This window comes from Halictus rubicundus, chromosome 5 (assembly GCF_050948215.1).
Source record: "Halictus rubicundus isolate RS-2024b chromosome 5, iyHalRubi1_principal, whole genome shotgun sequence".
NCBI lineage: Eukaryota > Metazoa > Arthropoda > Insecta > Hymenoptera > Halictidae > Halictus > Halictus rubicundus.
In genome coordinates, this window is record NC_135153.1 from 12,435,894 (window position 1) to 12,452,650 (window position 16,757).

Genomic DNA, 16,757 nt, shown 5'->3' on the forward strand with positions numbered 1-16,757 from the left:
GTGTACGAAGATATAAATTTATTTTAATTCGAAATGTACAAAAATGTCAGTGGACGGCATAAGGTACACGTAAAACTATTACATACGTTCAGAATCTTACAATAATGGTAAAACTTCGAAATATGGACGGATCGGTTTCGACTCTGGAATGTTCGAATCGATAACAATGATATCTCTGCAGCATTCACCTATACTCCTAGTTGTGTTAAAATAATATTCAACGCGATCAGTCATCTAATAAGGCATTTGTATACATAAAATAGAGAAACTAGAATCGTCTCGTGAACACATTCCACGGGAGAATTATATAGCTATAAATTAGAAACGTGGCGACGTACGAATATATCTCTTTATGTAACATACTACGAACTTCTCGATATTCTATCCATTTTCCTCGTTTGGTTCTATTGTACATGTAGAATGGAGACTCGTTCTATCGAGAGGGTAATGAGATTCTATCTACTGAACACGTAGGTGAGTAGAACCATAACTATCGTGGCCAATATCGATTGTTCTATAGCAGACGCACCGGCGTTGCAGTCGACGATTCTTCGTGCGCGCATGAAGTCGCTACCAAGGTACGCGCTGAACTCTCTTTTCTCGGGTGGCACCACCACGAGCTGTTGCGTGGCATCCTGGAAGATCAGATCGCTGTAAGGAGGCTCGCTGAAGAACATACTGAAGCTGAACTCGTCTTGCTCTTTCCTCCCGTAGAACTGCTGGGCATAAATGAACAAGTTTATGTAAGCGTTTATCTGCGTCTCGTTGTATCCGTAATATCCTCCGCGGGTGACGATCGCGTTCGACGCGACTTTCCCAAGGTTGCAATGCACGTAATCGGTAGTCGGCCGTCGAGTGCCGTCGGGACAGAGAAGTTCGAAATCCTTCAGGAATGTGTTGCGAGCCCAGGTCTCTTGCCGTTTGCCGTCGGTGTTCTCGGTGACCGTCGTGTGTTTCACGAAGGCCACGTCTCCGCCGCCTTCTACCAGACATCTGAAGGCACCAGTGTATCCAAAATAATCTTCAGATGCGTCCCTGCGGCAGTAGCGAAAGCTCGCTCCGTGACACAGGTCGCACATGTTGTCGTAAGGCACTCCTGCAACAAGCGCATGCGAGATCAGGCGCGGAATTTTTTTAAAAAGCCAGGGAACTAAAGAGATTTACACAGATACGTTCTCTGAGACATTTCTGATTAGCTCAAGAACTTTTTGACAAATAGTTCAGATACAGGCTAGGGCTTGTTACCTGTGTTGTATTCGGTACTGAGCGCACCAGGTACGCAAGATTTGCTGAAATATTCGGCAGCAGCGCGTACCGAGTCGCATCCATAACCCCGGATCCAAGTATTCGAGATAAGATACGCGAGAGGGTAAACCCAGCCGGCTGCCGTGTTGATCCCGGTGTGACAAGTGTATTTGTTCTTCAAGTAGGTCAAATCCGTGTTGTCGTCCTCCTCCTTCGCCACCGCGACCACATAGTACTCCGGCGTAGGTAGGTTATACATTTCTGCGATGAACGGGATCAGTTCGAAGCGAAGTCCAGCGGTGTACACGTCGCTGGTGTCCAATACCGTTACGTCCGCATTCCTAGAATGTATTAAATTAAACGTCGACTTGGAGAGAGTGGTCGTTGCGCCTATAGTACTCACCCGCTTTGAATAGCCTGCATGCAATGGATTTGACTGTGGCCCTTGTGGCAATTCAACTCGGGCTTAAGTAGCTGCGCCTTCAATGCTATCTGTAATGAAGCAAGCAATTGCGACGACGTTAAAGTACATATCACGACGGCAGAAGCACGTTTCTTTTCCTGAATTTGTGTTTACCTTCATTTTCACACACTTTTCCATTTCCGGATCGGATGTAACGCACAAAGTCATTCTATTCACTGGGCAGCGACGAACTTCCAGTATGGGGTCCAACGATCTGCCCAGATACCCACCATAGGTTTGATCTTTCTCCGGCAATTGAACGAAGTCTCGTGCCGAATCCTTGAATTGCGGAATTCATTGCAGTCTAACAGGGTACACGACGTTTTCTTAATACTAGATTTACGGAACACTAAGAGTGACTATTTTACATTACTTTATGAAAATAATGAGAATGTCTATTCAAATTTTTAACCAATTTATAAAATAGTATAAACCCAAAGACATAAATTTGTTGAATAATTCCTCATGGATGCCATCTCAATATTGTAAATTAAAAATATTACAACGCGTCCCCTGACCCTAGTGTTGAATTGCAAATGCGATAATTACCGAAAACATTAAGTTGTGATGCATTCCGTATCTCGGCGCCGATTCGAATATGTTGAACGTCTCTATCGGTTGTATATTCGTAGACTCGGGCTTGTCCCAGCCGTTGTAGCCCCTATCGTAGTCGTTGTGATTCTCGAAGTTGTCCGTGTTGTACTCGTTGGGGTTGGCGTATCCGCTTCTGTTATTGTAGCCGGGCCTGTTCTCGAAATTGCTGTCGTAAAAATCGCTCGAATTCGTGTAGTTGCCTTTGTGCAATATACGAACGGATTTTTCCAAAAACCGTTGATACAGCCGGCGAGTCTCAACTTTCGTGGCGGATGAAACAACTATCGCGCGCGACGGTACTACTCCCCAGTTACAGAGCTTGTATTCGTCGATGCTCCTCCGAGTACCATCTGTACAAAGTAGTTCAAACTGATCCCTCTTCACCAGATCCTTGTAGTCAGAAATCATTTCGTCCACGGTCGAATGCACTAAGAAGGCAATCTCTCCTGCTTCTATCAAACACTTGAATGCTCCATTGTATCCTGCGTAAGGATCTGCGCTTGTACACCTGTCCCCAGGTATCTTGCCAATGCACAGTTTGCATAATTGGTCGGAATTATCACCTGGAATTTTATTTAATGATTAGAGGTGTGCGAAAACCCGAAAATGGCGAATCCGGAATTTTATTCGGGATCGAGGCGAGTTCTCGAATATTGCAGGATTCTCGAGAATATTCAGGATTTCCCAGCATATTCAGGTTCTCGACAATTTTCAGGATTATTTCTGGGAATCAAATATTTTTCTTGGGGAAGGAAGAGAATTTTTGTTTAATAGAATATCCATGAACTTACCCAATGGATTGTATTTATCTATTAACGAGTTAACTGCGCAGCTAGGACCAAAGAATGTGATAGCTGATTTTACATGATTATTGCAGTCAATAATTTCCAGTCCACCGTATTTCATAAGCTAAAAGAAGAAATAATCATTATTGCTAGAATTATTATTAGGATAGAATAATTGGTACATGCGGAAAACAATTATACTTACTATGTGAATGGGTATAACCCAACCAGCAAGCATCCCAAGACCTGCAAAGCAAGCTTTCTTACCCCTCAGATGGTGTAAGCTCTGTACATCCGGTAAAGATCCTTTCTTAATTACTGCGACTGCATGTTGATAGTTTAGTCCAGTTTCGTATATTTCCTGCATAATAGGTATTAAACTGTGGTATCTTCCAGCTATAAAAATCTCTCCAGGGTCCAGAGTAGTTATCTGAGCATTCTCATGGTCTAACATAGCCACACACTCCTCTTTGCTTGTTGCTTGTTTACATTGCAGCGAAATGTAGTTACGGTCAAAGTATGAAATATCTCTGTCGACTGCTCTTGAAAATGCATTGCACTTGTCTTGCTCAGAATCTGATATTGTGCACCATGTAACAGTGTTGTTGAGATTCTGACCTGTGGATAAATGTTGTAGATGAAATATAATGGAGTATTTCTGGTAAAGTATTTGTTTAGAAACAGTTAATTATTTTATATACCGTGCACGAGCAGCCAAAACAAACCAAAAACGGTTAAGAATGTTCGACCACCGACTCTGGACAGCATTTTTAACACTTTATTAACGCAAACATTAATTAAAACGAGAGACAACACCCAGTACTATGACGCTACCACGGACGTGTTACGGGAGTAGACCAATCACCATGTGAAGTTTCGGGTTACAAGACCTGAAATATCGACGTTGCTGACAGTCAGTGGTTACGGAACAGAATGGTAGCGTCATCTATTGGTTCAGAAAAATAACCACTGTCGATAATCTTTGCTTACCAGTTTCACAGTTCTGCCACCACAGACGAGGTGTAGGAGATTCTATCACAAACAAGGTATAGGCAGAGAGGAATAGGCTCCTGTAGCTCGTTTGTGCTGAAACTGGTAGACAAACGTTATCGACAGTGGATATTTTCCTGAACGGTAATGTGGCGCCATTTTTGCGTTAACAACATCTGAGGAAGATATTCAAATAAATTATTGAATTCAGTTATCCAAATTTAATTAATGTGAAGTATTTATATACTTACAAATGAGTTTCTTCTTCAAGGATTTAATAAATTTGTGACACTACTCATTTGAAGGTTTATTTAGATCTGCTTTAATGAAAGAAATTCGTTGATAAGAAACAACGAATACATGAATTATTATTTACAATGTGTTCAAGATAGTTTAACATAATTTACAATTAATCAACGTTAATAGTGTCTAAATAGAATTTTACATTATCGACGACTGCCACAAACATTGGTAAGTGACGCCATCTGGATGGGAGAGTTGAACTAAAAATTGGCTAGCAGTTTGAGCATTCTGCCACTACGTGGAATGGCGCTATTTGGAGAGTTTCGGAAACAGATGATTCGTGCCGATTTTTCTATTGTATCTTATGGGGGAAGCTGCGCGAATCATTTGTAACTGCATTTGTTTGTTGAATATTTAATTAATTAACTTATACCTTTCGAATATTAGGCGTGTAGTTAATAACTCCTGTCATATTATATGACCCTCTTCTGTTCTAGATATATTTCTTAATTTGTATAAGATCGAATACTGTTTTATGTAGCATTTATTATCATAAGCAATGATACTCCGCAAATCTTGAGGCCGCTAGAGCGTTTAACAGCGTTTGGTGCTAATTCCAATTGATTCTCAGCGCTGTATGTATCAATTAACAAATGATTTATTATAAAACAAATTTTGAGGGTTCAGTTGGATCGCTTTACCATGGATGGCAGTGCCAGTCTAATAGTACACCTTTTATACACCTTACAGTTGCGGTTGCAAACACTTTGCTGTTTTAATGTTAACCCTTCCAATCTGTAATTCTGTATTTTTGTAGAGGAAGCTACTAAACGGCGACCAATTTATTTGGTCAATTTATTTGGAGTCAAAGAATCCCGGACTTTTGAACCACCGATCGCATCGATATTCTCAGGACTACAATTTTAGAATCTCCAGCTTCCTTGCCAGGTGGTGCAGCCATTCTTAGGATTTTAATTACTGTTCGTTAAATAGCCGAGACTGATCGAGCGGTTTTCAGTATCGCTAGTACAGACACATTATCCTTTGTTTTCACATTATCTTGGTAACTGTTTACGGATTCGGTACGGATTCTACGGAGGATCATTAAGACGGCCCGTTTTCAGTAGACCATCGTGTGCGGCGCGATCATAAACAACGAGAACGATCTTTTCCGGGGGATGGTTAGGGGGTTGGGGGGCGATGGTGGTTTGTCAAGCGTGGCCGAAGGAAAGCACCGCGGTTTCGAGCGAGAAAATTTATGGGTCGCGACGTGTCGACGGAAACCTTAAATTTTAACGTCCCTGTCGCGATCTCCTGCACCCCCCGCCCCCATACTAAGGACTTTGAGAAAACGGGGGGCGGAGGATTACGACATGCCGTCTCCCCCTCTCCACCAGAAGAAGGAGAGAGCAACGTAGACGGTGTTGCAGGAAAAGGTGTAGGGAAGAGGGTGGGTTATGGGGTATAACGCTGCGAAGAACATCCGAATAAAATAATAATAAAGCGTGGATACGTTTCAACCCCGCCGTTCGTTGCTTCCTGATCTTTTCGCTTCCTTCTTTCATCTTCCTCTCTCTCTCTCTCTCTCTCTCTCTCTCTCTCTCTCTCTCTCTCTCTCTCTCTCTCTCTCTCTTTTTCTCTCTTTCTCTCTCATCCCCTTTCTGCCCTTCAACGTCTCTTTCCCCTTGAAATAGATTCGTCCGTCTCGAGGCGCAACTAGTTCGAGTTTTCTTCCGATTTTATTCGGTGACGGATGGTGACTGAACGGTTGTTTATTTATTCTTATGTCTGCAGAGACTACCAGTGTAACGATTAGACCGTGGACCTTTTTGCAAAATAAGAAAGAAAAGGAATACATTAAACAGGCGATAATCGGATTATGCTCGTTTTGCTACTTGTTCCTATACCGTGATTATAAACATTGCTGACTAGAGGGAAGGGGTTGAATTGCGCAGGAAGCCAGTTCATTAACTAAGGGATTAGGCCCGTCGATAAACCATGATTATAGTTACAAAACGGGAGCGTGCGAGTCCCAGCCGACTATTGGAGGGTTTGCCGGGTTGTCGTGTGTTCGTGCGACAATAGACCTCTAATCAACTTAGTTGCAACGCTAGCAGAATTATGTGGCGCGGAAGCCTCGGACACTGTAGCAACCGGCGTACACGTGACTGCACCTGAAAAACTTGTATGTCTTACCCGGCAGTCGATAATTCTTAAAGGGGAGAGGCTGACGAAAATCATCGAGTCACCGGGAGAGAGCCGTCGCGTCGCCGCGTATGCGCGCCGAGCCGATCGGGGAAAAAGCGTATTTCCAGCAGCAGCGGGCTCGTATCGCATGTATAATTGATATACTCGCGAATAATTTATTCATCCGCCTGTCCGTTTCGCGAATGTAAATGAACGTGACATGCAAGACACCGATGATGCTGACCGGCGAGTGGCGCAGAGCGGCGCGGTGCGGGCGCGGTAGTGAAACGGCGACGTTTTAAGGCTCGCGTGTCACCGATTGATATAATTTCACATGGTTCACGTCGTTGTAATAAAATGTGACTTTAATCGCCGCCACCGATGTAGAAACGCAACGTTGACATGATATATTAATGATCGGTTCGGGACAAGCAACGCGACGAGAATGCCTCGAGTGCTGATACTCTGCCAATGATTTTCATACCGGTTCGAGCGGACCAACGGGAGGTCCGGCCGGCAGAAATCCTCGTTAACTTCGTTTACGAGGATCATGACACGCCGCGATCATCGGATCGACCTCGTGCCAGCGGCGAAGATGCTCGACGAAGAATGAAAACTTGGAATTCGGTTTTCCGTTGCGTGATCGCGGATGGTCCTCCCGGAATTCAGCCAGTTCTAGTCGTCATGCATTTATGCCTGAATACAAAGTGCGAGTTGTCTGCCTGCCTGGTCTCCCCTCCCTGCTTGGTTCAACCCTTTGCCCGAAAAAGGAAAGGGAGAGAGGGAGAGAGAGAGAAAGAAAGGGAGAGGAGAGAAAAAAAGCGAAGGGAAGAAAGGGGAAAGAAAGAAGAAAAGGGAAACGCAGACTCTCCGTAAATCTTCCATGCGTGTAACTCCTCTGACGAGGAAGCCACGCGGCGCGGCGCGGCGCTCTCGTTGCGAGAGAGCCACGGAGTTGTTTATGCTTTCCTGTGCAGCGCTTTCTGAAATATGCAAATCGCGAATTCGCATAATGGCGTTATCGCGGTGGGATGCCGCCGGCGTCGGCGACGAGCGACGACGCCGAGATAGCTGAATCCAGCGGGCCGAGAGAAGAGAGCTCTCTTCCCTCGACATCAAACGGCGGACGCCGCCGCGCTGGCCAGCCCCATTGATTTGTCCCTGAGAAGAAACATCCAGTCGCGTTCCGAAACCCGCGATAAATATATGATCTGCGAACCCGGCCGCCGATCGCTATGACTCACGATCATCGGCCGACAGCCGATCCTCCGCGACGATTGCTCCTTAAAAAGCTCACTGTAAACGTAGTCAGGAATTCCGATTGTTCTGAACCTTCTCCAACGTCTAAGCACTACGATTTATCAAGAAACATCGAAAATTCATCGAATTTGATGCACCTCTTCACCTGGAGACTTTCGAACGCTTGTGTTAAATAATTAGCGGTCATACTTTATTATTCTCGGACGGAGAGTGTTGTTCAGCAGTGAACATTTCTGTAGAGTACTGAAAAATCACGATTATCTTCCGCATTCTGCTGAGAAACAACAATTTGCGGAGTTTCGTGGCGCGGGGACCGCCGCCATTACTGCGTCACGTGACCCTGGTCAAAACTCGCACAAGAATCTCTGGAATGTAAGCTCAAACTGGTAAAAATATTAACCACTGCCGTCGATCTCTATTCTACTTTTAAGAATTATACTACTTCATAGATTAATAAATTCCTGATTGGTTGATTATTGCACAGCGACACGAGAATCCGTCTCAGTAGTAAAGCGATGGAGAAATAATCTGTAGATTTGAACAACGTCGAATCTCTGTGCGATTTTTTCTGTCGAATTGCGATTTCAACGGATTTCCGCCTAACTTCTCAGGTAAAGCGTCCCGGCACGAGCCTCGCCGCGATAAGTGTCGAAGTGCGCTAACACACGCTCGTGCTTACACAAGTACTATAATTGATTCGTTACAAGAGCTGCTATACGACAGCTAAGTTTATCTGCGACGCTCATCGACGGAACCGGTTAGATAACGAGCGGCGCTACATCATATAATAAGGTTTAATTATTCGGATAATCAGGCGCGCCGTCTTCTTCCCATGACAAATAGCGTCGCGCGACCATAAGCCACCTTCGACGACGTGTTCGATTATCATCCTCCCGAGCGAACCGTACCGATTCCCGACAACCGGAGCTTCTATTCTCGATATCCTCTTGGGGGAAAAAAAAAAATAAACGTTCGGACAGGATAATTGTTAAAAATGGAGGAAAGCCTACCGTGCGTTTTCGAGATCGAACGGAACGGCGATTGTGCCCGCCGATGGAATTGAATTGAACGGAAAGTGGGCACTCTATTAATGCGAAGTTCTTGTTCCGGCGCGTTTAATGCCATTATAATCGCGCAATATCCGCGGGCCCGATAATTACCGGGGCTCGCTTTTGTTGGTTCCTAGTTGTAGCCGGGCTGCGATCGAACGGGCGCGCGGCCGTTTTTACAAATCTATCGGCGGGGAAGGTTGTCGAACAGGCGCGCATCGCAACGGCAGCGAAACGAGCCGTTTGCAACAATTATTCCGGTCTGTTGTTATCAAGCGGCATTCACGGCGTGCTCGCAGCTCGCCCGAAAATACACGGCATCGTCCATAAAAATTGCAACGGGGCCGTGGCACACACCGAACAATACGATGGATGCGAATAATTTTTTTTTCGTTTCTCCTTTTTTCGGTAGCGTGCACGCCAAATGAAAAACGCTCCAACAATGATTACAAAAGGTGTCCCGCGCCCGGATTCGCGGGGCCGTTTAATAGGTTTTTAATATCGAGCGCGAACAAATCCTCCGTTGATTCGCGGTTTCGCGGCCCGTTGTAACTTTTATTCGACGCGGCCACCGGACAACCTATTCGAATAATCGATTTGTTGGCGGTTTTGCAGCGGTTTTGTATCATTATTCGTGGGTCCCGGCATTATGCCCGAGACGTTCCGGGGAATACAATCGCCTGTGAAATCTCTTGCCGAGGATCCTCCCGGATGTTAAACAGCACCAGTTTCGTGTCGACACCTCGAAAGCCGGCTAACCACTAGATACAAGAGCTGGTAGCTTTTTCTTGTCGAGAGATCACAATCTGGCAGTCCCGCCATCGCTCGTATGGGGTAGTTGGTGTACACCTAACTCGCTCACAGATCACCTCTGGCTACTGTACACCTGTCCAACCAGCGTACCAGGTTTAACTCATTTTTGTCTCATTAACACGTTCGTTATCGGCATCGTGGGGGTCAGTTCCTTAAGGGTGGAAACGGTGCTACCCTTATTCTATTAAATGCGTTTCAGTCATTTCATTGAAGCGGTTTAAATTGCGTGGTTGGACTTCTCAAATGTTAGTACGGTTGAATAAAATTTATCTAGATAGTAACACCGAGTCGAAACAATTCTTTTGGATAAAAGTTGTTACAACGGACAATATTTTCATGAATATCAAGAAACTGTTATGTGTTCCATAAAGAAGAATTGGTGATCATTGCTTTATTATGATGCGAAAGGGTCGAAAGGCGTACCAGTCTGCTGCACGGCTAAATACAAAACAGCGCACAAAATGGCGAGATTCGGGACGAACGCCTGCTGGATAAACACAGGGTTCCTCGGTGTACACTTGTCGCGTTCATTGTCGAGAGGAAGAAACGCGCCGGGGAAACAAAAGGACGCGTGTAATCGCGGCGAAGGCGAGGCACGGGCGTAATGGCCGGCCGAGACGCAGCCCTGGCGCCGTCGAACACGGCCAGGAAAACGCCCAGTCTAGGTAAGATGACGTTGTAAATATTTTCTGTCATCGGCGGGCCTCCGTCGGCGGGGCTGGCTGTCTCGGGGCTCTCTCGGTCCCTCGGTCCCTCGGCCCTCGGCCCTCGGGCTTGTCACCGCTTTAATAAAGGTACACACCACCGCCAGCCCTATGGGTACCTCTTTGGAAAGCGTGTCACCTGAGCCTGGTATCGGACACTGATGGTGCGGATAGCGGCGCTTTGTGTCTTTCGTGTGCCCCTCTCGCGGGCTCGAAAAGATCACCGGTGTCGGTGTCTCTCTTTCTCGTTCGGCCTCCTGAAAAGACCTGCCCTCGCCATTCATCACTTCCGCTCTCCTTTCGGTCCCCGGGGCAGCGAAAAAGTCAATCTCGTTGATTCTCCGACGAGACGAGATCCCCCCCCCCTCTCTCTGTGTGTGTGTGACACATCCTTCGGGGATGAAACGCCACCGGAAAAGGAAAACGTACAACGTGCGAGCGTAACCGAAAATTAAAGTGGGACGTCGGTTATTCGAACTGTTAGGGTAATTCTGATTCAGATGACAGAGAATAGGCAGGGTCGCTTTTCAGTAAAATTGTGCTTGTTCAGGTTTCAGATTGCAGGAAAATACACGCAGGTATTCACAACGACGCCATTTTGGGGAATCATGGGGCACTACATAAGACGAGCGACGTATACAACCATCAAACAAGGACAACATAATGTATTTGTACAACCCAATGGCGATTAGTGGATCTTGGGCCACTGTATTGCAAACACGTGTATCACTTCGATTTCCATTGATTTCCTACAATATTTGGCTCGAGTTGCTTACAGCAATGAGGAACAACATTTTTATCAATTTTTATCAGCACCCTAGAGATTATATTCTCAGGTCTTAGAACATTATCACGAAAGAATATTGACAATTTCCCTCTCCGGGAGATCGTTTCGAGTTCATCTTTGCGCACAACGCCGGTCGTTCTGGATAGCGCGGAGGCCGTGAGGTTTTTTTTTTATTGAAAATGTCACGGAGCATGACCGTGGACGTGTTAATTTGCATCGGGGATAAGGGTCGAGAGTTTTCCGGCGGCCTCGGCCAGCGCAAACACGGTTGTTCGCGCTTGCGGAATCGCCGCCGCGTAAAAGGCTCGGTCTCGCCATTCCGAATGTCCGCCGTCCTTTATATCGAGGCGGCAGAAAAGGTAATTTGCGGATTCCAGCGAACAGGTTTCCGCCGGGCACCCAGTCGGGGTGCTAATTTGTCCCGACGCGGAGATAAGAATCTGGCAAAACGATTTGACACAAAACGAAGTAATTAAAATGATAATGCCGGCCGGCCTTTATAGGCCTCTGAGCGAGACCGAACGAACACCCCGAGTGCCGGGCCCTGTCTCCTCGAAACGCGCTCGTCTTCCCAGATCCTCTGGATCCCGTGGAAACGTTGGAAAATGCAAAAATCTACGAGTTTGTAATAACTCGTTTTCCCTCGGTCAGACGGTTTTATTACGCTCGGAAGCGGACAAGAATCTCCCGAAGCGTTCTGAAAGTTTTTCCTGCGCCGAGAGACGCACATGTTGAGAGCAACCATAAACGTATAAAATCCGCAGTCTACTAATTACCACTACCGCGTCGTCTTCGCCGTGTACAGAAGCAACATACGTTTAACGCAAGAGCGCGGCACAGCCCAGCGGCTGTTTCGAGCTGCCTAGACCTAAGCGGCGCTCGAACGAAACTCCGCGGCATCAGGCTCGGAGCCATGCAGGAACAGCTCGTAAACACGATAAACCGAAACAACGATGGTAGAAAATCGTAAAACCGGATGATTTACAGCGCGAGAGACAGAGTCGCGTCGTCTTCGAGTTCTCGCCGGTGTTCCGTAGGATCGATTCGGCCCGGGCATTTCCATACACACGGGATCGACTAATTCCGAGGATTCCTGGTTTCCCGGGAACCGATACGTCACAGGGCTACCTCGGACGGTTCATCATCCTTCCTGGTTCGCCCGGGGAGAAGTCCCAGAGAGGAGACAGCGAGGATATACCTGACGACGTCGGATGCCTTTGTCTCCGGGGCACCGAGGATAATTAAAAACCGAGTTAAACCTGCCTCCAGAAAGCACGGCAGTCGGTAAATCGGGCCGGGCGAGGGACGACCAGATCGTATCTCGAATTTACACCCATCAGCCGCCACCTTGTTCCAGCCACCTTCATCCATCTAGTTGCGTGTAACCAGTCGCTGGACCCCCCCTCGCCCTCTACCCCCCTCTCAGGAACCCGATGATGAGCACGAGAGATACAAGGATCCCCCGCCCCCTCCTACCTTGCCGCTGTAAAACCCGGTGTTCGACAGCAGTTCGGCCATCACCGGCTACACGTAAATATCCGGCGAAACCTGGACGTCCGACACGACGTACCCCGTCGGCATCATGGCGTCCCATGGAATTTCGAGGGGACCGCTCGTTTTTTCGTTTCCCAGATCCTCCGATTCGATTCAGAGGTACCATGGTTTCTCGCGTGAAAACTCAAAGATTCGCCCAGATGAACCGCCGCGCCGTGTCCGTGACGAGTTCATTAAAATGGCGGCTAGTTAGCGGTACACTTGTTTCTTCGTGCTGCTACCTCGTCCGCCTTCTTTTCTTCCGCGCCGAGATCGCCTTATCTTCCCTGTTCCGACGACTTTCTTCTTTTGTCGGCGGCGAGAGCCGGTGTTCCGCAGGAATGTGATAGATCGATTCGATAGGCGATCGGCGAAGAGATCGTGGGCATCGCTCGGATCTCGATTTTGATGGATCTTTGCGACGAGAGGCGAACCAACAAACGTAGCTACTGCTTCAGAGTCTATTGCTCTCGGCGGTGGAAAATCTCTTGAAATATATTGAATATTAACATCTTGAAATCGACTGAATATTAATAATATAACAATCGATCGAATCGAAGCGATTTATAACTCTAAAAATCTACCTAGTGCTACCTAGTAAGCCTAGTGTTGAAGAACACGAAGTATGGTAAAATTTGGTGCAGATGTATAGTTTTCAGATGGCATTTAAGACGATTTGAAGAGAGAAAGGTCTTCCGCAATATCTCGCAATGAATGGGCCCGGTGGACACTTAAATTAACACGACAAGCTCAAGGACGAGCATTCTTCTTATTTGATCAGAGCATACGTGTACGGAAAAGTTCAGGCAAACGGTAATTGGGTAAATTTCCTCGGATGATTATTTTTGAGGGGAAAACAGACTTTCCAAGGGAAGACCTGTCGCGTTTCCCTGGACGGGGGGACGATAACTCAGGGGTCCAGAAGGATTAACGTCTCGGGAACGCGGCCCGGACCTCGTCCCGTCGGTAAATTCAAGCGGACGCATCCGGCTTCGATCGATCCCGCGATACGATCGCGGAGGATCATCCAGGTAAGCGGTACCATCGACACGCGCGCTCGATAATGAACAAGCGCCCCCCCCCCTCTCGCCGCCGGGAACGGGGCCCCGAGGCCCCGCGCTGGAATCGGTCCCGGTCGAGTCCCGTTGTCAATCGTCGCCGGCGCGGCGAAACGAATCTCGGATGCCGGGGACCGGTGCTCGGGCCCCCCGCTGGGGTATCGGTTACGCTTAAACCGCGTTTAGGGCCCTAGAAAGCCGGCTTTTCGGGCCCCGGCTCAAGCCGCTCGGAAACTCCTTTGACGAAGTTTCATCCGGCCGAAGTCAGCCATCCCGGGTTGATCCTCGATCCACGGTGACAGTACCGAACCTTTTGCGAAACCGTTTCAACTGCGTTTTGCAGTATCTGTGGGGCTTCCTTCTGGTTCAAAGTGTGCTTAGATCGTCTGCGAATTGTTTAACAGTACTTCGTTCGTAGAAGCGTTCAATATTATTTAATAGACTGCGAAAAAAGCAAAAAGGTTTATAGTTTTTCTTCGTGCATAAGAGAAAATGCATCTGTTACAAAAAAAAAAAAAAAAAGAAACAGGAGCCACTTAGAGATGTATTTGTTCTGTCAATTATCTTAATCTTTTATTGTGACGAATTACAACTACTCATTTCTGTCATAAATGCCTTAAAATCCGTAGTCTAGTTAGTAATAACCCTTTGCAACCTAGAATAATCCCCTTCTATATATATTTTTCATGTTATACATACGAAAATGGTGGAATTTACTCGTACAATACTGAAATGTTTAGTAATCTATTACATACAAATAAATTTAACAATGTGAAAAATATTTTGAGTAATGATATAGTAAATTTTAGTGGTGCGTTATAGTCACCATTCTAGTGCTAAGGGATAATAATTTTGTTCGTTCTTTGATCAGGTGGTTCTTACCTTGTATTGTAATCTAGTTAATTCCAGTATTAATTAATTGATATTCAACATTTTATTTTATGCAAAATAAAAATTGTTTGTTTTAATTGCAGGACACAGGTGTCACAATTTCGTTCTTTCTTCGATGACTTAAAGAAATTGGAAGTTACGTAGCCTCCAAGTAATTTTCCTACTGTTTTAAATCCCTCCTACTAATTTTTATCACTTTGGCATGTGCATGAAATGAAAAAATCGTACAGAATGGAAATATTCTAGGCCGAAGGAAACGTCGGTTTTGGAAATGTTGTTTGGAGTCGAGCGAACAACTCTCAAAGTACCAAGCACAAAAGGAGAGTCGGCCGCGTGGAACACAGGATCTTCGGGGATTGATAATTGCAAGGTAATCCTTTCAAACTTGACCGACTCGGGCTCGTCGCTGTCTGCAGGAAAACTTGTCGGCAATAGACTTATCGCGATCTGAAAGGATTTTCCTGGTTTCCGGTGAATGGTGCCCTCCTGAGCGGCGCAGGATCATTGCCCTGCGTAATCCTGCGAGCGGGGCTTACCATAAACGAGCCCCTGTCCTTTCGATTTACCTAACTAATCGGTTGCGGCTTCCGCAGCGTCGTGTTTCGGGAAAATGCAACCCCGATTGCGAATCGTGTCACCGTCAACAGTTTCGTTCGTTAAAACCGTCTACCGGGTGTCCCAACAATGTATTTCCTTGAAAGTGGTGATTCCTCGGGTGATTCGCAGTAACTTTTTCCTTTGCGAAAATGTTCTCCGCGGCATCGTTCAGGAGTTATAAACGAAAAACACGGACCAATCAGAAACTCGTCCGCTGTACCCGCGCCCTGATTGGTCCGTGTTTTGCGTTAATAACTCCTTAATGAAGCCACGGAGAACGTTTTCGCAAAGGAAAAAGTTATTTCAAATGATCTCAGGAATCACATGTTTCAAGGAAGTACAATATTTTTGGGACACCCTGTACACAGGTCGTTGGAAACGATAGCGATACATTCGTAATATATCCTTTCGGTTTGCCTAAGTAATCTCTAGCCAATTAATATATTTGTCCCGCTTTCCACTACTACCTCTTTTAATATTAATATTCCTATGCTTCGCTATAGTAATTGTTGCAGGGGCAGTGAAATTAATGTTTTTTTTTCCGGGTGGAAGATCGTGCCGCGTCATCGAGAACGAATTCCTGGGAATGAGTTCCGACAACGAAGCCGGTTCGATTCCTCGGCTGTCGTTAATTACGATGTTCGCTCGTTAATTCCGGCCGTCGATCCGCCATAACGGATAACAACGGCCGGAGGAAAGTGGGAGAGGACAAACAACTCCTACGAGGAATAACTCCTCATTTCCTACTTACTGTCAATTATTTGGTTAGAGAGCGAATTAACTCCGGGCTCCATGCGAGAGACGGTCGATCAACGAATTGAAGAATGTCTCCTATTCTGCTTGCGGTTTAATTAATGCGAGCCTCGTCGTTTCATTGTTCTCGATATTTGCATGGAGAGAGAGAGAGGAGGAGGAGGAGGAGGAGGAGGAGGAGAGAGAGAGCCTGTGGTAAATTATACTTCGTCTGCGCTGTCATGGCGGCACGCTCGCGGGGAGCTCCACCCTTTTGTCCGATTATTCGACGAGATTCGAATAAGGATGGCCGAGTATTTGTTTCATCTAGATATTTCGCTCGTGCCCGCGAAATATTCCCAAGATGGCCGTCGAAACGGTGATTCGCCAGGTTTACACGAGCCTCGTCGTCTCCTGTGTTCTCGGTCGACGCCGAGACCAGAATCGAGCAATTTTTTAATTATCACCGGTAAAACAGGGGTCAATTAACGCCTCCTTCTTTCCCGAAAATTGGATAATCGACGGGACCCGGTAATTAAAAATTACACCGGCTGTTGACGCTTAACTGCACGGTTTGCTACCACGTAAGTGGCCTCCACGCTGTTCGTTACTTAAAGTATATTATCTCTAATCAATTTTACTGTCCGACACCCTCTAGCTGCCGACATATCCCGGTGAAAAAATAATACTTTTTTAACAACTATCTCTCGCATAAATTCTACTCCCCGTAATACTAAGAAACGAGCCTCCTTCAGGGGAGAACCTGAATTACAAACTTTAAAAAATCGGTTTCTTTTATACTAAAAAAAATTCTGCATGTTGTTGA

General features: G+C 46.2%; 1 protein-coding gene across 1 annotated transcript; it reads right to left on the minus strand.

The window, feature by feature from the left end:
• Positions 1-3: 3 nt before the first annotated feature.
• Positions 4-3,952, minus strand: Tsf2 (transferrin 2). Its single transcript, XM_076788429.1, has 8 exons — positions 3,789-3,952; positions 3,293-3,705; positions 3,094-3,211; positions 2,258-2,865; positions 1,823-1,987; positions 1,649-1,737; positions 1,246-1,586; positions 4-1,096 (listed from the first exon to the last, which is right to left on the minus strand). Exons 1-8 carry the CDS (start codon positions 3,853-3,855, stop codon positions 456-458), a joined length of 2,442 nt encoding a protein of 813 aa, XP_076644544.1. The 5' UTR covers positions 3,856-3,952; the 3' UTR covers positions 4-455.
• Positions 3,953-16,757: the final 12,805 nt, after the last annotated feature.